Source organism: Lutjanus erythropterus, chromosome 19, assembly GCF_056507025.1.
Source record: "Lutjanus erythropterus isolate fLutEry1 chromosome 19, fLutEry1.hap2, whole genome shotgun sequence".
Classification (NCBI taxonomy): domain Eukaryota; kingdom Metazoa; phylum Chordata; class Actinopteri; order Lutjaniformes; family Lutjanidae; genus Lutjanus; species Lutjanus erythropterus.
Window position 1 is genome coordinate 12,317,052 of NC_139335.1, and position 22,204 is coordinate 12,339,255.

Sequence of the window (22,204 nt, forward strand, 5' to 3'; positions counted from 1 at the left end):
GTTCAAAATGAGTGGGTGTGTGGATTGCTTTTTATATTTGGTTATAATGCATCTCATTCAATTTTAACTGTGTATAAACCGGAAAGAGTCTCTAACGTATACAGCAGTCAACAGTTTTAGTTTGACAACACTCCTGGTGAGCACATGTTTCTGCTGACAAGTATGTGCGTGTATGGCAGCATATCATATATGAAAAATTAATTGTTATAACAAGATGTTTTCACACTAATGTGACTTAGAAACCAGCCCCCCCCAGGAAGTCGTGATGTTGTGATCACAACAATTAACACAAATTCAACTAATCCCCATGCATTTTGAAACACATCACTTTATCCAATCACTCTTCTGCATATTTGACCGACCGTCATAGCTTCCAATGGGTTCTGCCAATCATAGCATTCCCCAGTGCAAACATCACACATGTACGTCTCAGTGAACCAACTTCATGTTTAATCATTTACTTTTTTAATTTTAATATTTTATTTTTACATGTACTGAAAAGAATGATATATGTCATTATTATTGATATGCTCTGTGCACTTTGATATTCTATAATTTTGTGCTGTTTTGACTTGACTGAGTTTGAGCTCCAGAAAGATTTAGCTTCTTTGTGGAAAACCCCCCAGATGCACTTCTGCCTTTACAGATAAAGCAGATTTTGTTAGAATTTCTTTTATAATTTTGGGCCTTTTTGGGAGGGTCTCTTAGAACACTCAGAACAGAGTGTGGTTTCATTGTCACCAGAACAAAGATTATTAATGAATTACACAATAAAAAAATTACTTGCTGCCACAATTTCATTGCAACATGCATCACTTTTTTTTTTGAAAAGCTGCCATGAAATATGGCATTTAAGGCTGTAAAAACCTCAGAGAAAGCTTGCGAAATCCTGAAGGGACTGACAAACTTATTAAAGTATAACAATAAATTCTTCTTGTTATAACTATGCACTGACAGTCCTTTGTAGGCGTTTTTCACACAAGCTCAGACATGCTGCATTTTCAGTTTTTTGATCATATTTTTGGCCATTCTCTGTGTGCTCAAATGTTGCAACATAAAGGACAGCGTTTGACATTAATTCTGCCATAAAAGAACTGCTTTGGTTGTAATCAGATCAGTTTTGTGGCAGATACAGACCTTCTACTGCTTTCTATACCATCCATTAGCAGGTCCTCATCAGATTCCACAATATAGTCAGTCCACTCTCCATAATCAATACTTTGCTGCATTGACAGAGAGGAAATGGACAGATTGTCCATTAAGGACACTCTGCGGTTACAGTAGGAGCATGGACTTCTGAAGGGATCATTTTCAATACATATGGGGGACTAATGGGAACCATAAAGTGCTGCTGAGCCAGATCGCAGCACATTTTATGACCTCAGGCCTGCCAATACTTATGGCTTGTGTTGTTTCCCCATTTTTGCATGAAGTCCATGGACAGACTCTGCACTAATGGCCATGAACCAAAGATCACTCCACAGTGGCAAAGCTGTTTGCAAAGCTTCTCAATAAAATAAATCCTCCAAATTGACCACAACCTGAGGTAAGTCACAAATTGTCAGTGCTGTACAATAAAAAAATAATCAAGCAACACTTCTAGAAACCACATGCAGTATCTTGTACAATCCTATACAAATGACAAGCTTCCTTGTCACAGTCAAGCTCTATGCTTTACAACTACATTAAAACAGTTTTCACAACAAGACACAAAAACACTCCAGAGACCCTCACATCATCTGTCAGGCAGCTGTGAGCAAACCTCTGCACCTGGCCAAGACATGCTCAAAAGAGAGCCAGGCCAGGAAAGGCTGCGAGGGGACCCAAAAGGAGGCGGAGGAGTGGGTCGGCCCACACAGCCAGGCCAAAATGTGCTGCTCGCTGGGCCTGACACTCAAAGCAGGAATGCTTTCAAATAGTCAAAAGGGATAGAAAGAAAGAAAGAAGGAGGGGGAAGAAGAGAGGGAGGGAGGAAGGAGAAGAGGAGGAATGAGAGCAGAGGGGATATGTGCCTCACTCTGAGAAACTCTTCTGGTTCTAATTTACACATCTATGACCACAGCCCAGAATGAGCTCACTGTGAGAGGAGAACAACAACAACCAAAGGCAAGAAATAAAAAAAAATCCAATGGAGAAAGTGATTAAAGGCAGAGTGCAAAATAAAGAGGGCAGATGCTTGTTACTTATCAACATGCTTTACAGTCATATTGCTGAACATCTGCTCATCAATACAGCGTCAAACTGAAAAACTAGGCTAATATACATGGCCCAGAGGCTAGAAAATTGACAAATGGGGGTGAGGGCAGTAATACTGGGGTGAGAGAAAACTGGAGAGATGGAGCCAAGAGAGATGCGGCGAGAGTTTCTCTGCAGAGAACAGCAGACGGAGGCGATTAGTGGTGGTTCTGGAATGCGAGGGTCAGAGATCTGGGCTCTGCTGGGACCCGCTCTGTAAACACGACCCCACCTCAACCAGCAGAATACCCCCAACACACATACATGCTCAACACGCTCACATACACATAAAAACCACACTGGGATGCAAACAAACCAAAGCCACAGCCGCACAGACTAACAGACAATCAAACAAACCGCCGAAAAACCCACCATCACCTGGAAGAAAAACTAATCAACCAAATAAACCACCACGGAACCAAACAGTCCCAAAGGTGGCCTGTACACTGAAGAAAACGTCCCGTTCACTAACACCAGGCTTGGGGAGTAATAGATTACAAGTAACAGGATTATGTAATTAGGATACAAATCTGCCTAAAGCGATATCTGAGCCACAATAATGACCATCTGCTTCATCACACCCAATAGTCTTTGACTGTACACACCTCATTCTACACTGTAAGAAAAATCATACATGAAAATAGTGAAATTAACTTATCTTTTCAAATTTATCTAACAATGTACAAGATTTATTTATTTAAAGTTTCTATTTATACTTCACTCATGTTTCTGGGTTCTTCTAACTTGAAGTCTTTTAACTGAATGATGAATTGAATTAACATATTGCTCAGAGTTTGATCAACTCAATAAATTAAGTTTCTAAAGAAACATAATTAGCATTTTAGCTAGCTCCCAAGTATACATTGCTTGAGACTGAAAACTCCCCTGAGATCCTTCTTTTTGATAGATTGAAGAAAACATGATTAAAACTTTCTGTGTGACTGACTTGTACATGTTTTCTCATGCACAACTGAATTAATATCAATTTTATTTGACTAATTACCTCAACTTGTCTTTTCAATTTTAAACAACTTAAAATTTTTCTAGTAGGTTGTAAGTGATAATTGAAAGGGTTTATGTTTGACTCTATCCGTTAATTTTTGGTTTCATATTATGCCTTTAAGATAGCTCAGAAACTACCTTTTTCAAGTTAAAACTTTTTATAGTGTATGTTTGCCCTTTGATAGAAATGGACGACAGAAAATTACTGACCTGTAAATGCAGGTCCATCTGGCCTGCAGTTTAGGACAGGGTTGAGCCTGGGCTGGAGCCCAGCTTGCTATAGCACCCATCAGGGGTGGTCCACCCTCGCTGGGCCTCTCACCAGCCTGCCCGTGCCAAATGTTTCCCAACCAAAATTTAAGCTGCTTGTTTACCTTTAAGTCAACCCTACAAAAAAAATAATAAGCTAGTGAACCGAGCTGTGAGGTGTCGTAATTTTAACCTTTGCAAGCATGGTAATCCCTGGTAACGGCATTACAAGACGCAGCGTGACGGCCTGCCTAACATGCTCATAAACAGCAGTCTGTAGTTGGGCTGGGTGGGCTTGTGCAATTATTTGTGCAATAATGACTTTAACCGCACAAAGCTGCTGCCATAAGCTGGCCTTGATCTGCTCTTTAATCTTATCACTATTCAGTTTGCGTCAGGTACTTTAAGAGCAAAGCAAAGCCTTTTATGTTTCCCCTGATATAAAAAAGTCTTTGTTTGAAGAGGCAGTCAGGGAAGAGACTGTCTGCACCATCACATGGGCTCAAGCACACAAAAGAGCACGGAGAGACACATCAACACAGAGAGACTGTTGTACTGTAGGGCAGGTAACACTTAAACAGGAGGTGAAGTCATTCACACCAAGGCTGTGATTATGATTGCCAACCATAAACCGCCACAAACCTAATTAAAACTGTGCGTGTATGTGAGTGTGTGAGAGTCCTGGAAGGTGGTTCTTCTTGTTCATCCTTGGTGGCCCGATCCAGGTAGTGTGGAAGTGGGAAAAAGGTGAGTGTGGTGGCCCCCTGCACTGACACACACTTATTTCCCATAATCGGCTGCTCTGTTTTGTCTGCCCTGATGGCAACACAAAGAGAACAATCAGCAAAGAACAAAGAAGGACTGAGGAGCCACAACAGTCCTGGATCTTTGTTAAGCATCTGCTATCATCAGCATCTTTAAGTAGATGCTCAGACTCACAGGTTTGTCCTCGTTTTAAGACATATGGTGCATGTATACACCTCATGTGTCGCACAAAAACAGGGCAGGCATAAATTCCCAGAGAGAAACAGCTAGACAGCTAGAAGTACCTCATGCAGCCTAAAATGCAAATATTTAGTGAAGCTTCTGACGAGCAAAATCAATAAACTCACACAGAGCAAAAGAACGTGTGTGTGACTATGGTGCACTGAGAACTGATTCCAAAATAAAACTGATTTTTTTAAAATAGATTTAAATAACTAGCAATTAGTCTGTTAGCTTGACGCTAACAGATAATGGGAATTAGTATTAATGTGCTAATGGAAATTGCATTGCATAGCAATAATTTCATTTTAACAAGCGGATACGTTTTACTTCACATGCTTAACATTAAGCAACGTGCTCTTATACTTGCAGGCATATATTTCCTATGCTTTGTGAAAATGAATCAACAACTGCTGACTTTACATTGTTGTACAGATAAATGTAGCAGCTTACTTCAAAAAGTATTGTGCCGCATGTTTTTCTACATTTATATGCAGTATAGCAATGATGCTGCTGAAACGAAACTCAGAGAGACTGACAGACGTGATGTGCATTGTTTTCGGAACAATAATTCATGAGAAACCGTCTCCAGAAGTGTATGATAGTACTGAATAGGGACCATCCCTGCCCTAATAATTAGCATTTCACACAACTATGCTGTTAATAATGTACGAGGTCAATCAAAGAATCTGAATCGAGATTCGTTAAGAACCGAAATCCCTCAGAATAATCTAAATTGTGATCAGAATCAGAATCATTAAAATGCGAATAATACCCAGCCCTTCTTGTGACCAGCTGCCTTTCTGTTCCTTTACCTTCCACACCAGGAGAGTTCTGGCCTGCTCTCGCCACTGTTACTGTTACCGCTGGCCAGTGGAGACATGCTTCCCACAGCTGCTTCTGTTCTCTCCACACTTCACTGACCTGCTTCCTGGAGCCCGGCTCTGGAGTTCAGGGCATGAGTGGTGAGGTCTGAAGTGGGTTGTCTGTCTGCCTGTCTGATTCCGGAGGAACATAAGGGACCTGCCACTCTGGTATGTACCTTGGAAACTTTAAAGGACCTCTCTGGTGGTTTTTGCGGCGCGAAGGTGAGGGTGTGCACGCAGTGAGGTGAGGGCTGGCAGTCTGCGATGTGAGAACGATACAGGGTTGTGGTTGGGACTGCAGGGGAGGTATTTGGCACGAGGCAGCCTGACTGTGGTCGTGCTGTATGTATGGAAAGAGTTGAGGGCTGCAGGGCTGTTTTGTTAGTGTGTTTTGGTTTGCACTTGGAACGACTTCAGAGTGGAGCTTGAGAGGACGAAGGGAGGGAAGGCTCCAGCAGGTGAGATGTGACACAATGATAAAATGGTCCTGATGATGGGTAACCACGTCATGGCGCCAAGGGGGGATTTCTAAACCTCCTTACGGTGGTACAGACTGAAGAGGATGAGTCATTAGTTCTGAAAAGGGATGCATCAACACCAGCATTGGGTAGTGGACCGATACTGTTCTCATACTCAGAAAACCACCTCAATACACCACACCCCATAGCACTTGATGAAAACCACCTTCAACACAAACAACTTGATCAAACATCTAAAGAAGCGACACAACACAGAGTTCGAGGAGTTTGCTCATGCTCTCCCTCTTTTGCTGGTTGCATCGTCATTATCGGTAAGAGACTATAATCATTATTATCATTAATATATAGTAGTTGTAGTAATAGTAGACCAGATCACATGCACAGAGCTGTGTACATTGTTTACATCACACTACTTGTTGTTGGTCTTTTTGGTTTGTTTTTTGTTGTTGGGTTTTTTTGTTTTGTCCTTTTCCCCTCCCTGTCTCTCTTTGCTCATTTGCCCTTGTGTATTTTGTCTCTCTATTTAATACTGTATCCGTTTTGTCACTACTGTTTTGTTTTTGCACCAATTAAAAAAAAAAAAAAACTGGGGAAGAGGCTCTTTGTCCTCACTGTCATCCAATACTGACTTACATGCTGTAAAGTTATGTCCAACTTAAAAAACTTCGACCTGTGTCTCACAGTGCACCTGTATACCGCAGCAACTGTCCAATAAGTCCCGCAGGGCGTAAACTAGTTGAATGCCTTGGCTAATTAATCAGACAACAAAGAAACAAACCCAGCTGCCACAAGTCTGTAACCTTCTTTTCTTGATTGTTAGCGTTTTCCAGTCCTACTGGCTGAGAGTAATAAGCAGCCTACAACTTCTCTTTGTATACTCTTCTTTAATCTCCTGTTAATCTTAACCACAACGGCACCGTGCACCCAGCATCACTCGGTCAGGTTCACAGCAGGAATAAACCATACCCTTGGGACTCCTGTCTTCCTGTGGGAATACTGCTCAAGCACTGGTAACCTTTCTGTTTTTAGAAAAATTCATTAAAATATTGTTATCAGATGTGTCTCAGTCATGACATGTCAGCTCTGTGGCCCTTCTATATCAAAGCTAAATAAGAATTATGGTTTAAAAAGTGTGTTTTAATTAGTTTTATAAGAATTCTAAGCACTTAAGAAAATAAAATGACAACTTTACTCCAACTGTGCCATGAAATCAAAACAGGAACATTTTATCAACCCTGTAAGATGTTGACAAGTTGACGTTTACGTTTCGTAAAATTTAATCACTAGAAGGTCGATTTGTTACAAGGTTTAATAGCCAACAGTTTCATTTTCCAAATTATATTTTCCCAGCATAATTGAAGATTAAAAATTAAAACCCTCTCAAAATACAGTTTTGCCCCAATTCTCAAGAATGAGTGATGCACTTGTACTGAAAAAAGTGGTATCAGTGCATCCCCGGTTCTGACAGATGCAAAGGCGGGGCTACAGCCTGTATTCAGGCTCAGGTAGATACTTTGATGATAAACCTCTCCAAACCTATCCTAGCTAATGAGCACTGAGAATTAGAGCACTACACACATCTTTATTCACTCATTATGGCTAATACCTGTGGACCACCCTGGGCACTTACCGAACCACCATCGAGGAGAAGATTGCAGCTGCCTCATTAAAAGTACATTTGAAGCTATTTGCTGTCTGAACAGTTCCTATCCTTGTCAGAACTACTTCCTCACTAAGACATAAACAGACAGCTGTGGATAAGATCCCTCAGGCGCCCCTGCGTCTGACCTCTGACCCCTACTGTAGATCCTCAACCCCTTCTCTCTTTCCACGCCTCACTTTACTCTCCCACCCCGGGGCTGTTCACTCATTCAGGCTCTCACTTGCCCCTCAGCCTTCAGGCAACGGAGACATTTCTAAGGCCTGAGCCGGCTCTGGTGTGCTAATGGGTGAAGGAAGACGTATTGACAGCAAAATACATGCGCCCATGTGGACTGTCTGAGGAAGAGTGCAACTAATGGATTCCTGAACCTCTGCAGTGCCGTCAAATGGGCAGGAGATGCATTAATACACTAACGAGGGAGAGTAAGCAAAATCACTTGTTCCACTAGCTAATGATTTGACTGAGCCATTTTTTAATGGCTCTCCATCTGTCAGCCGCGGAGTGACGCCAGTGTGTTCCATAACTTCACAGTGTGTTTGATCAGGGCCTGAAACATGCAGCAAAACACGACCGGCGAATATGTCAACAAACAGCACGCACATGGCAGCTGTAGTAGGGTGTCCGTGTTAACAGCCACTATGACACATACACAAAAACACCCACACCCTCACTTTTACTCATACGCACGCACGCGCACAAAAACACACACACACACACACATAGGAGACAATTTAATATTCCTGGCCCTACACACACCAGCATGCTGTGACGTGTTGGCCTCTTGCTGTCTCACTCACTTGGCAGCTTTCTCTGCCAAAAAAACACCACCAGCAATCTTCTATGATGAACCCGCCACCCGCCCAAAATTCACATGCAGACGTAAAACACACACACACTCACACACACCTCACTACATTGCTGGAACACCTTCAGTCCCAAAATAAAGTTTGTCTACAGAAAAGGGGAGAAAAAAGGGGGTAAGAGCAGAGATAAGCCAGGAAGAGGGAGCTCTTTTAGAAGTCAGATTTCTAAGGTAGATACCGGTCCTCTCATCTGGCATGCTGCTTCACGTCTAGGACAAAAACACACACTCACACACACCAGTGATCGACTGATTCCAACTTTCTCTTTCTCTCTTTCCACAGTATTCCAAAATTAGTTGTGTTTTTACCATTAAACTCTTGTTTTAAATCAGTGGTTCCCCAAACCAGGTGTCCAGGGACTGTGGGAAAACCCAGAACTGCACAACTACTCCAAAACCACAGTTTTCACCATTTGTGCAGTTGTTGGTTTGTGGGAATAATTAGAATATCTGTCTTTCTATGTTTGATATTGCACAATGATATGAGTTTACAGACTGGTGAACAAAGTATATGCATGGAAAAACATCAATAAATGTTTTTTTTTAAAAGAATTACCTCATTACCTCATTTTTATTTTTGTGACCTACCTGGTTTAAATAGGTGTGTTGCTGCTTTGGAGTAATTTTACAATGTTCAAATGAATTCTTTAAGTATTTAGCTAATTAATGGTTTATGAGTAAATGAGTAAAAAGTATAATTGTTTATAATGGGAGAAGAAAGTGCTGCGTGGCTCAGATGGCCTGTCTGCCAGGTGCTCTTCAGCGAGATCCTGATGAAGACGAAGAGTCGATTTGCGTAGGTCTGTTTGCCTTTGTTTGAAGAATAAATATATCGTGCTATTTTACCAGAGGTAAAAGAGGAGCTTCAGTGTTTTTTTTCCTGTGTTTGTCTACTTAACTGAAGTAAGACATCCTGGATTTTGGATACGTAGTTGTTTGTCAAATTCTGTTTGGCACTAGTAAAAAAAAAAAACAGACACTCATAGAGAGCTTGACGTGTGAGTGACGTGATATAGAGGCTATTTTGCTTTAATATAAAAACAGGTGTGCCTCGAGGTTTTGTCTTGCCTTTTGTTGTGCCTTGGGTACTTTCTTTGGTACATTTTTGAGGCTTTTATGCCTTTGATTCAGATAGGACAGCTGAAGATGTGCCAGGAAAGAGGAGAGAGAGTCAAGGAATGACATGCAGTAAAGGGCCACAGGCGAGAGTTGAACCCACAACCGCTGCAGAGGTCTCACAGCCTCAGTATATGGGGCGACAGCTTTAACAACCGGCCTACCAGGCCACCAGGCACAAAAAAAATGTAAAACAACTGTTTTAAATAGACAATTCCATGCATTTTAAAGCTACTACAAGTAGTTTTTAACTGATCATGAAACTGTCTCATTTTAATACTGATGCCTCTATATTATCGACATAACAAGGCCTTAAAACGAGCCTGTGTTTACATTTTCCCAGCCAAAGTTACAGTGAGTAGTACCTTAGCCAATTAAAAAGAGGCAAGAGGAGATTTTTATTTAAATATTTTTAGTTTTGGCATTAGATTGTGTGGTAATTATGGAGCTTTTGTCCAAAGGGCACTCTAAAATCAACAAAACATGAAAGTTGCTTATAGTAGCTTTGACTGTAGTGTGAATCATTTTTCTCTTTTGTACTATTTTAAACCGGCCCAACATCTTGTGCACATCAACAATTAACCTCTCCAAGAAGGTCAAGCCTCGTGGCAATTGCTCCTCTAAGCTGTATAAGCTAATAGTGGGCTTTCAAGTGTCACTTCCAATAATTTAACAATTACTCTTAAGAGAGTCAATAACTGGCTTTATTGGGGTGATGACAGAGTAAGGACCACCTGTGCAGGAGGAAAACAGCAGTGCATCCTGGGAGGCCTGTTCCTGCACGCTCGGCAGATATGACAAACCCCCGTCACCTCCTGACCTCGGGTTGGCTGGACGCTAGATCTTAGATGCAGCCACAGGGCACAGATTCTGTCAGCTCTCCCCCGGTCAAACCCCTACAGCCCCACGAGGAATGCACGCACACACTCAGCCGCACAAGCAAACACTTGCATCCAGCAGCTTACGTGGAACTCACTAACACTGAGCTGAACCAGAACAATCCATCTCTGTGAAGCATCCCTCATGTGCGTGTCAGAACAGCCCCATAAACAACACTGCCTTCTGTCTGCAACAATGTCAGACAAGCCTGGTGTTGAGTAAGAGTCTGATCAGGTAACTTGAGGCAAAACCTCAGTTAATGGTCTACTGGAAATTTATGGTTTTTTCTATGAACTTCGTGATTGAAATTCAACTTGTTGCATGTTGGGAAATTTATGTAATTAGCATAATTATCTCATTATCGGGTAAAATAAAAAAAGAAAATAAAAAATCATCACAGACTTTTCAGATTAAGTTTATTTTACTGTTAGCGAACTGCATAGTGCATTTAAAATATAAGAAAATATTTCTAGACTGTTTGTCATGCCCTTACTAGTGTGTTAATCTTTACAAAAGCCTTATTTGAGACGTTTATTTACTCATAGGCTATGTTGTTACTGTGCTAGAAATAACACAATAGTCAAAAATGAACAATATTAAAAACCAAGCATTAAACGTTTCTGGCATCAAGAAGGTTAAAGTATGCTTGCAGTCACAATCCCACCTACGCAGGCAAATACTAAGAAACACAATCTTGTCCTAATGATAAATGTATCAGGTAGCTAACTTTAGCTTGGTAGCAATTAATCTAACTAACTATTATGTGTAATAACAGTTAGATACCTTTATCCTAAAGGTGGTTGACGTGGCCAAAATCTTCCATCATGGTATAGGTAATTTTATATCACAGTAACATATTTATGTAATTGCAGTATGCAATATGCAGTAATTGTTCTGTAAATTCAATAACATATGGTTTAAAATAGGGATAGGGATAGTAATAAGGATACTGCTGATGCTGATATACTCACACATTTTTTCCAGCTAATTGCAGAGAACATCAAGTGCAGTGAATTAACATATTATTATGCCTACTCTTATCACGATTGCCTGCTGGCAGACATAAGATATAATGCTTTTAAAAAAGGACACATTTACTAGACAAATCGTGCTAATTATTCAACAACATACAATATTACAGCAACCAAGCTTAATCTTCTCTGCATAGCATAAAAGTGCACAGGAAACAACACTGCCAGGATTCACAGAGGCCATATAGGGGTTCCCAGTAAACTATAATGTCCTCAGTGTCCCAGAATTCCACAGTAAAGTTCATATAACTTAATGTCGGCATGTTAAATGTGCTGTCAATACTAAAACACACTGTGTAAACCTCCTCCGATCACTGTGGAATCCCTCTTCAGCTGATAACATAATGAGGATGGGATGCTTCGGGGTGAAATTCCACAGTTACAGTAGTGAATGAGCCCCTTTGCAGGCAATAATGCCGGAGGGTCAACCGTCTGAGGGAATCTGATGATGGCATTTTTAAGGGAAAATTGGGTTAGTCGGAGATAAGAGGGTTTAGCTAAATGAAGGGCCCGATTCATTTTCACTAAGTGATGGCATTCACAGCAGAACAAGCGCAGATGAGTCAAGGTCAAGCTTCTGCTGATAACTGACATGACGGGTAACAGAGCACAGACAGGCAGGATGCAGCCAGACAGCCAGGAATCTGTAAGTAATCTGATGGTTAATAAGCTCTAATAGTAGCCAGAATGGACTTAACAATACTTTATATTGTACCATATAACTTAAATATTGTGCTCTAATTTCAGTACACATAGTAGAGCTATCATGATTTCAATATTAAATGAAAAATCAGTTGAAATAAGCTTTTGATTTAATTAACTAGTAAAAGAAAAAACAATACTTAATACTTAATACCATATAGACCAGGGGTCTTCAACATTTTTCAGGCCGTGGACCCCTCAGCTGAGGCGGAGCAGGGACCCTCCAATACATATACTGTAATGAATATTTTTGTGTCTTCTCTTGTTTGCTCTTACCCAGCAGCAGTTGTAGCATGGCTAATGTTAGGTGTGTAAGCCTCACCCTCTGCACTTTCACTGGTGGTTTCTGAGGCGGAGGGTTTGTCAGAGTCTCCTGCTCGTCAAGTTACAAAACAATCTGTTGTGGCTCACAGTGTCTGTACACTTGGGATAATGATACAGCTAACTGCCCTACATGTTTCAATAATATGAAGCTAAATTAAAGGCTTTTCGGTTTGTTTGTTTGTTTGTTTGTTTGTTTATTTTTTTGCTGATTTATCTTGGTAATAATATGTTTGATCCGTGTAGTTTCAGACATGCTGCAGGTCCCAGGCTCCCTGTTGAAGACCTATGATATATCCTATCTTTTAGAAAAGAATTTGAAAGTGATCTGTTGAATTTTATAAATCAAGACTCGACGGTCTAAAAATGACAGCGATTAAAAGACTGTTTAAATTGAATCATGGATTTGAAGAATCGTGACACCCTTAACATATGGTATACTGAACAATTCACCACATGTTGTTGAACAGGTGGTGTTGTGGTTATTATACTGAAGTGATAACTCCTGTTTTGTCAGCTCGTCTTGTTGCGCTTGATAAAACTGTAAAGAGCTGAAGAATTAGTAAATTAATCGTTATCTATTTTGATAACTGACTAATTGGTTTGAGCAATTTCATAAGAAAAAAGTCAAAATACTCAAAATAATTACAGCTTTTTAGATGCAAATATTTTCTGGTTTCTTTCACCCTTTATGACAATAGACTTAATATCTTTAAGTTGTGGGGAAAAAAAGACATTTGATGACATCATCTTGGACCAAACAACTAATCAGTTAATCAAGAAAATAATTCAGATTAATCAGCAGTGAAAATAATCGTTAGTTGCAGCCCTTGAGCACTGTTTTGTGTTTTTGTTTTTGCTACACAGAAACAACACCTAATGGGTCATCAAACTCTAAAACCAATACTTATCTAATGTTGAAAACCATCATGTGAAAATGGATAACCTTATCAAATGAAAACAGGACTTCTGTGATTGTTACATCCACACCAAGAAGGTGAACTTTACGAGAGAATATCTGAGTCACAAGACTCACTGACTCTGTAAATCCTCTCAGTTGTGCCTCGCTTGAGGCTCAGTGACTCAGTCTCAGTGTTGTAATCTAGTCAGAGGGGGATAAGAGGGGTCAAGGGACGCAATTTTGTGAGAAAGCAAGTTGCGTGCTCAGTGTGGAGAACTGAGAGAGACCATTTCCTCCGTTGTGCTGACTGATGCCGGGTCACTAGCCACTTCCTAAGCAGAAAACAAAGCCGCAGAGAAGTGTGCAGAGTGAACGGCTAATAGCATACCTGCAGGGGTTAAGAATAACACGGCAATGAAACTAACTGTCTAACACTGTCGTTTTGTCTGCCAGTCTGCTTCCTATGCTTTAACTGCCAACGAGGCTGAGACCTGTCGGTCTGCCTAGACGGGTTCCGCCTCTCGCGTGTTTGCTGCCGGTCCGAATAATCACACAGTCACACAGCACTGATGCTCCCTTCCCTGCCACAGTCATGTGACATGACGACATGAAACTTACAAACCTAGAGTTTGTCACCAAATACCACAGTCCATACAGCAGGTGCCACATTAAAACTGGGCTTTCATTTCAGATAATTCCCCACTAGACTGAACATATGGAAGTAATTAAGTACTTATTAACAATTCTGGGGCACTGGAATTTCACTGGAGTGTTCCCACTTTGTCAAACTTTTATGCCACAACATTTCAGAGAGAAATATTGTTCCTTTTCCAACCTTACGTTTCTCTGACAGCTTCAGTCACTAGATTCTTGGCAGATTAACGTGACAAGCAAAAACACAGAATTATATCAGAAAAACTACAGTATATCATTAAAATTCTGCCCACATGATACTGAGCTGAGGTAAATTACAGACTTATATACAAACACTCAGGATGATTATTTCACATCTTCCTCACATTAAATTATGTTTTATTTATTTTATTTCTTAATCTGAAAAGCTAACTATTCAGTCAGGTAGCAATACATTCTGGGAGTAATTTAATTAGATTTACAAGCAGTTTCAAGCCCTTTTTTCTTATATACAAGCACCTTTCAAACCTTGAAAACACACCATCAAAGGTAGAAACAGTAGGATTTGTTCAAGCTATTCGTAAACGCACCAGAAAGATAGTTGGCTGGTGAGTCTCAATCGCAGGACATCAAATACTGGCGTTTTTCACAAGTGTCCTGAGCAGCAAAATTGCTCAGGTTGAAAATGAACCTGAATTCAATTCTTACTTGTCCCTGTACAAATTGGCTTATGTATTAGCAGTTACGAAATAGCAATAAAGTGAATTGTCACGTTTAATCTAGGGCTGCCACATCTATAAAATGTCAGAAAATAATGAAAAATGTCCATCCAGTTTTCTAAGTGTTTTGTCAGTCCAAAACCCAAAGATATTCAGTTAAATATGATAATAAACAGAGAAAAGCAGGAAATCTCCATATTTGAGTTTCTGCCATTTCTACAGGAAACATTACTTTAACAAATAGTTGATTATACTGTAGTTTGATTTTTTTTTTTTTTAATCATTTGTTAGGCAAGTGAGTTGCTTGATTTGCTGGTCTGACATGCCATTTTACTTGCCCTGGGCAAGCAGGCAGTCCTTGTTGGTCCTGAAAGTAGTCTTGAGTTTCAACGTTTTAAAACTAGCCAGTAAAATGTAAAAAAGCCTATCGTTATTTCTGACCACGAGACCAGTCCGACCCCAGGAGAAAACAGTACTTGTATGTCTGTCACAGTCTGATGCTGGGTGGATTATCTGTGTGCAATTCTGTGCACAGGTTGAAGATTTAGCTCAATCCGGCTCAGGTGGGTGTTCAGCCAGGTTGAGGTGCAGTCTCCCCTCTACCTGACTCCTCACTCATCTAACACTCCTGCCTACCAGCTCCTTCTTCAGAGGCTGCTTTAGAGACTGCCGTCTCGAACCACAAGCCTGTCTCCTTGCTTAAAAAATTTTTTCTTTGTTTCCTCCTGGTTAATCCGCCATCATGCTGCCACAGCTTGCACTGCTGGCCCACCTGCTTCCTAAAGGTGATGAGACCCGACTTTCTGATTGGTTTATTGCATGCTCGGCCTAAACTCGCCTGCGACTTAATCAGGTACTTGGGCACAGCTGATAGGTGTATCCCGCTGTGAGCTGCTGGAGCAAAGGGCAGGACAGGACAGGATACCCCTGCAAAGCAGCAAATGTGCATTTGGACCACCTTGAATAAATTAAATCCAATGCACCTCACTGGGCCCAGAAACTTATTTTGGCCTTTCCTTTATTATGGCTTTGAGTTACTGTCCACATGTTGTTACTTACGTTTCTCCTTGTGAAAGCTGCTGATCAATGTTATTGAATTATAGGCCTGAGAACAGTTAATGATCTGTGGCTGCATGTTGTTCAGTAATCCTGCACTGAGAAAGGTTACAGCGCTCACTGAACAACAGAGCTAATTTTCGGCACGGGGGCATGTTTTTATCCCGATTCCCACGTTCTTCTCCCGGGAACTTTGGGGGTTACCATGGGAACAGATGAATTCCCGGGACAACTCTGCTCCTGCCAGCTGAGCCCCCTCCTCTCCCTCCTCCTCCCTCCTTCCCCCTCCTTCTCCCTCACTCCCTCCTGCCCCCATGTGCACCGAGGGGAACGAGCTGAAAGTTTTCTGCCTGTTTGAACAGTTTCCATTTGACTTCTGGAAAAATGCTTTGCAGCTTCGTTAACTTTAACAAATCCCCAAACGGTGTGTTTTTTCTTTCACAGTTTCGTTTAACCTCCTTCTAACCTCCAAAAAGTTAATAGGATCCACAAAGCTGGTGTTGACATATGTGTGCAACCAAAAGACACGCTGACAGTCGTGTGTGGGTTCTTTGACGATAATAAAAGTTAGTTACTGTCAATTCAATGCTATAACGTGGAGAGAAAATTGGAAATGTGGTTGTTAAACTGCAGCCGTCCCCTAAAAACAGACAAAAAACTGCTTGCTTGGGGTCAGAGCCATTAATTTAAGATAAATAATATTCTTACCGACACACAGACATATTACATCCAAACAGACAAGCATCTTCCTCTTGGTGCAAAACGAGCTGTCCTCCTCAGGCTGGGCGAGGAAATGCTTCCCAGCGCCGTTTTCTTTCCCTTCCCCGGCACCTCCGCTGTCAGCTAAGCGCAGCTGGAGCTCCGCGTCCCGGGGCAGCGTGCTGCCGTGGGTGCCGGTGGAGTTGAACTTCTGCATGTCTGTAGCTACAAACAACAATGACAACTTGTCTTTAAACAAAAAAGTAGCAGAAATTTGTCTGTTTCGAAGCTGGTGAATGATGGAAATTCCCAAACTTTTCAGTTCATCCGTCGTCGGTGCAACAAATCCATGTTAACGAAAGTTTGACAGCAGCAGACCCTGGCCAACCAGCCGACTGACCGACCGACCAACCAGCCGTAAGCTGAGGTAACGTTACACCTTTGTCATCAAAACGAGCCTAACGGGGGGAAAAAGGAGGGAACAAAAACATCCAAGTAAACTTCAACTCGCTTGAACCTCTCTGCCAACTTTTTCTACTGGAAGCGTGTTGTACTCTGTCCCAAACGTCCCAAACACACACTCGCGCTCACGTTTATGTCAAATTCACGTGAATGAAACTTAAATCGCACTTTCAAAATAAAGTCCTCTTCTAGGTCGCGTGAGTGCGAAACGTCAATTTGCGTTGAAAAGCCGCATGACTTCCGGTGTTATTCAGACTGACTTGATGCTGTAAAAAAACAGACGCGGTCAAAATCGATGCGTAACGATGAGACGGGCTGCAGCTCACAACATGATCGATCCACCTGACCTGACAGCTGGATATACTGACTGGTCCTCTCCGCTGGGATGTCTCCTGTCCCAGTAAACTGTCCCACCCATGCGAGGAGGACACGTCCCACATACAAAAGCCCTTCCCCAGAATAATGATTTATATCAGGAGATCTTGTTTTAGTTTGGACAAACCATGCAGGAATGAAAGAGCAGCAAAACTTTTCAATTTTCTATTTTTTATTAACAATTAACGTAGCCTTCTAAGTTGTCATTTCAGTCTAACTTATATATATATATATATAATCATATTTATTGCATTATCAGTGGCCTTCAACATGCAAGACTGCCTGGCAGATTGATTTTTCCACAATATTGACTGCGGGTCTTTGACTGTCTGCCAATGCACTAGACAGACATACAAATATACAGACAGGCAAAACACAATCTATAGCCCACACATGACATGCCATTTTCTTGTTATTTTTATTATTCTATTTTATTTTACTTAATCACGTATTTCAAAAATTATTTGTCTTTTTTTCTAATCTCGTTATCTCTTTAGATACATTAATTATATTAGAATGTTGATACAGTCTCTTTATTTTATTTTATTAATCGTTACTGTAGCGATATATGCAATTTAAAAATGAAAGAGCTGCGAAAACTCAAACTTTCTATGCAACTTTCTTCAATAGAGTTTTGAGTTTTGAGCCCAACTCAAACTCTTAAGTTCTTAATACGTTTTTACCAATTAATACTGTTTTTGCTCAGATAATTCTCAGATAAAACTCCTTTAGATAGTCTTGAATCTTGACATTTTAGGAACCCCAAAAATCTTTTTCAAAATTGTTGAGTAAACTGAATTGTTAGTGAAGAATGGTTACTTTATTTTCACTTGCAGGACACAAATAATGATAAATCAGGTTCACTATGAACAATTTTTGATGTAACTATAAAAAAAACTCAAAAATTCAAGTTTACCTAAAGAAGAAAAGCATCTTATCTCAACAAAAGATTATAGATCAGCAAACGTTTAGTTTACTTCAACACTTAAAGAGTTTGACTTTGATGTCGGTGTTATTAGTGAAAATGTACTCTATGTCCTTTACGCTATTTATTATTGTCCTTAAATCTTTGGCAATGTTTGGCGCCAAACTTTCATGCCAATAAAGCAAATTAATTGAAGTCTCATCTTTGACTCAGTAAGTGTATTAGAAGTAAATGGAAGCTCGTGAAATGCATGTTGCCACACATTTATCTCCTAAATCAATCAATTAGCTGGAGATGCCATTGAGCCTGTGGCTGGTGTTGATGCTGCCTTGCTCACTGTGTGTAGTAAGAGTTTTCCTGCCCCCTGGTGGAAAGACAGAGTCACAGCTGCTTCATCTCTCCTCAAAGGTTTGTCTTTACTATCAAACTGTTAACATGTTGACTGTTGTTTGATGCATGTCAATGTAACTGAGGCTGCAATTTATGATCATTTTCATTGTGGATTAATTTGACTATTATTTGCACAATTAATCAATGGATTGTTCAGATGATCTAAATTATTAATCAGTTAGTTGCTGATTACAATTTACAGTGTGAGCAATATTATGTACACTATCATGGGCAATATCATCTTTTATTTTTTATTATAATTATCATGTACGATATTAGGTTTGATATCAGATGCAAAATTTATTTTCAGTATCACTACAAATACTTTCAATGAGATTGCCAATACAACTTTTCTATTTTAATTTAGCTGACTTTTTTTTAACTTCTATTGTTATTCTATTACATGCACTGTTATTTTGCACTTACTCCTTATACATTTTATTTTTTATATTTTACTTCATATTTAATTTTCTATTGTTTTTTTTTATTCTGTGTATTTTCTTATTCATATTCTGTGCGTTCTAAAACAATGGCGCAAGAATTTACATCAGAATTGATAAAGTTGGATCTTAGCTGATTAATTTTCTGCCATTCAACTAACTGACTGATGATTTCTACTCTAAATGTTCTATTCCCATTTCATATTCTCACTGAGTTACATTGAAAAGAGATTATTTGTTTCTCTGCCTCTGTTGGGAGGATTGGAGTATTATTTGATTAATCCAAATGAGATGGGAAACTGCAAATAAGATGGAAAACATAAAAACTTTTCTGGTTTTTCATTAGCTTCTTTCATTTGTATTTTATGAGCTATGTGTAAATTAGAAGGCGTGGCCTGACATCAAACAAGTGTCTTTGGTCCAAACTATGAACTCAATTTTTTCCCAAGTTAATATGCAAACAAAAATACACCAAACAGTTCCAAATCTAAGTTTCAACTATGTTTAGACAAAATACTGAACCCTCACTATCCTAATGCAACATTGTCTTGGAAATAGGAGCAAGAGAAAAAAAAAATTAAAGTGCTTGTGGATTTTTTCTTACTTTTTTCTATTTTTCCAGTTTGTTATTATTACAATGTCAATTCCAAAAAAGTTAGGATGTTGTGTAAAACAAATAAAAACACAATGCAATGATTTGCAAACAGTTTTCAACTTGTAAATTAAGACAGTACAAAGACAAAACATTAATTGTTCAAACTGCTAAACTTTTTTTGTTTTTTGTAAATATGCATCTGCTCAAAACTGTGTTGGCAAGTAGTCCAGCATTTTAAAAACAATGTTTCTCTGGCTTCGAAATAAAATACTTAAGGTACCTGCAGTCCAGACCTGTCTCCATTGAAAATGTGTGGTGCATTATGAAATGCAAAATATGACAACGGAGACCTTGAACTGTTTAACAGTTGATGTATATCAAACCAGAATGATTTTTAAAAAAAAAAAGCTTTTAAAACTAAAACAGTTTGTGTCCTCAGATCCCAAATGCTTACTGAGTGTTCAAACTATCACAGTGCTAATCTAACCATCACAGTCCTAATTTCTCTGGAACATGTTGCTGACATCAAATTCAGAATGAGTATATATTTTTTTTTTTACAAAAAACATTAAAGTTGATCAGTTTGAACATGAAATATCTATGTACTGTATTCAATTGAATGTAGGTTGAAAAGTTTTGCAAATCATTGCATTCTGTTCCTATTTACATTTTACACAATGTTTTGCCTTTTTTGGATTTGTGGTTGTATTATTACTAATACATTATATTAATTTATTATTTTTCATTAGTCTTACTAGGTATAGGTATTTGTAAACATGTCTTCACTACAGCACTATTTTTACCTGTGCTTCACCTTTTGGAAATACCTTGCTGATGTAATAAAAACAGACACGGAACACCAGTTTTCATGCGTCTTGAGATCTTACAGTGTTACACTTTCACATTTGCTGTAAGCCAGGAGTGATGAAGCATGTTTTAATTTGTTTTATATGCTGACATTTCCTATTCTAACATCAGGCTGCTCTGTTTTGTGCATTATTGATTCACATCCACTAGATGGCTGTAAGTCATCATTTAGTGGGCAGAAAATCAGAGGAAGTAAACATACTATGTATGAACAGCAGTCATTGAGAAGAGGATCTAAAACGGCTTGAGTCACAATGTTTACTCCGCCACTGATTTGATGTCATTTTGTACTATGTAGCCTGTAAAAGATGTCTAAAAGATTGTAAAAGATTATTTTATTAATACTCTGAATATCTCCACCACTGCTGTGTTTTGTTTACTACATGTACTGTAGTCACTGCCAGACTATGACACCTACATGTTGGTATCTTCACTTCCAGCCAATTCCGATCTGATTTTCCATTCTTCTTTGACGTTATGTGTCACTTTTTACAGTATCAATGTCCCATTTTCTCGGATATCCATCCTCACCCAGTTCACCAGTGGTGGTACAAGCGTCATTTTTAAAGATTGATAAGACTGGTTTTCATCTGTGCCTTTGAAATGAAACTATGATTCATCCATCATTATACTGTTGGCTTTGGCTTTTGTGTGGAAAGTGATAAAAATCCCATGAAAATGCAGAACTAAGCTACAAAATTGCTGAAACAATTTTGTTGTCCTCAGCATTTTCTTCATGTCTGTCATCACAGAAACACGAGGGATTTCTCACTATGTTTTTAAGATGCACATGACTGGATAGTAGTGCTGACTCTCAAAAACACAATTGTACTTCTGCTTTTCCCCTCTAATTCAAATGATATGTTAGCCATTATTTTAACTAAAATATTACTCTACTGATCTGCAGTACATATAGAGACATTAAAGATTCTAAAGACCTTAAAGTCGGCACCAAGTCTGGGCATGTTTGGTTGTTATTGTGTTACTTGACCACTGCCAGTCATAAGGGTAGCTCATACAGGTATCACTTCTTCGCTGAGTCCTCTATTCAGTGTGATGACACATACCTGAACCAAAACCCATCCTGTTTTGCTGCCATGAAACTTTCCCCAGGCAAAGTACAAACGGAGAAAGTGAAACCACATTTAGTGACCTCAACTTGAGATTAGATACAGGTGGGAAGTTTCAAGAAGCGCAAATAATAAACAACATATCATGACATTAAATTTCCACTACTAATCTGACTGTGACATTTTGTTTGATGCTTTTTCTCCATTATCTCGCCATGCCAGATGAGAGATGAGCTCATGCATACACCAAACAAAGTTTCTTTAGGTGGCTATGCAAGACCAAGTAGTTTTTGGTGCCTAAACCTAACCAAGTAGTTTTCATGCCTAAGCCAAACCAAGTAGTTTTTGTTCCTAAAACAAACCAAGTAGTTTTTAGTGCCTAAGCCAAACCAAGAAGTTTTAGGTGCTTAAACCTAACCAAGTTGTTATTGGTGCCCAAGACAAACCAAGTAGTTTTTGTGCCCAAGACAAACCAAATAGTTTTTGTTCCTAAAACTAACCAAGTAGTTATTGTTGCCTAATCCAAACCAAGTAGTTTTTGTGCCTAAGGCAAACTAAGTAGTTTTTGTGCCTAAAACTAACTAAGTAGTTATTGGTGCCTAAGCCAAACCAAGTAGTGTTTGTTCTTAAACCTAACCAGGTTGTTATTGGTGCCTAAGCCAAACCAAGACGTTTTTGTGCCT

General features: G+C 39.5%; 1 protein-coding gene across 2 annotated transcripts in view; it reads right to left on the minus strand.

The window, feature by feature from the left end:
- ppap2d (phosphatidic acid phosphatase type 2D) overlaps nt 1-16,654 on the minus strand; it is a 28,895-nt gene extending 12,241 nt beyond the window's left edge. For both annotated transcript variants that reach the window (XM_084744456.1, XM_084744455.1), the window contains exon 1: nt 16,407-16,654. In XM_084744456.1, the coding sequence (XP_084600582.1) occupies nt 16,407-16,614 (208 nt within the window). In that variant the 5' untranslated portion in view covers nt 16,615-16,654. The remainder of the gene's footprint in view (nt 1-16,406) is intronic.
- Nucleotides 16,655-22,204: the final 5,550 nt, after the last annotated feature.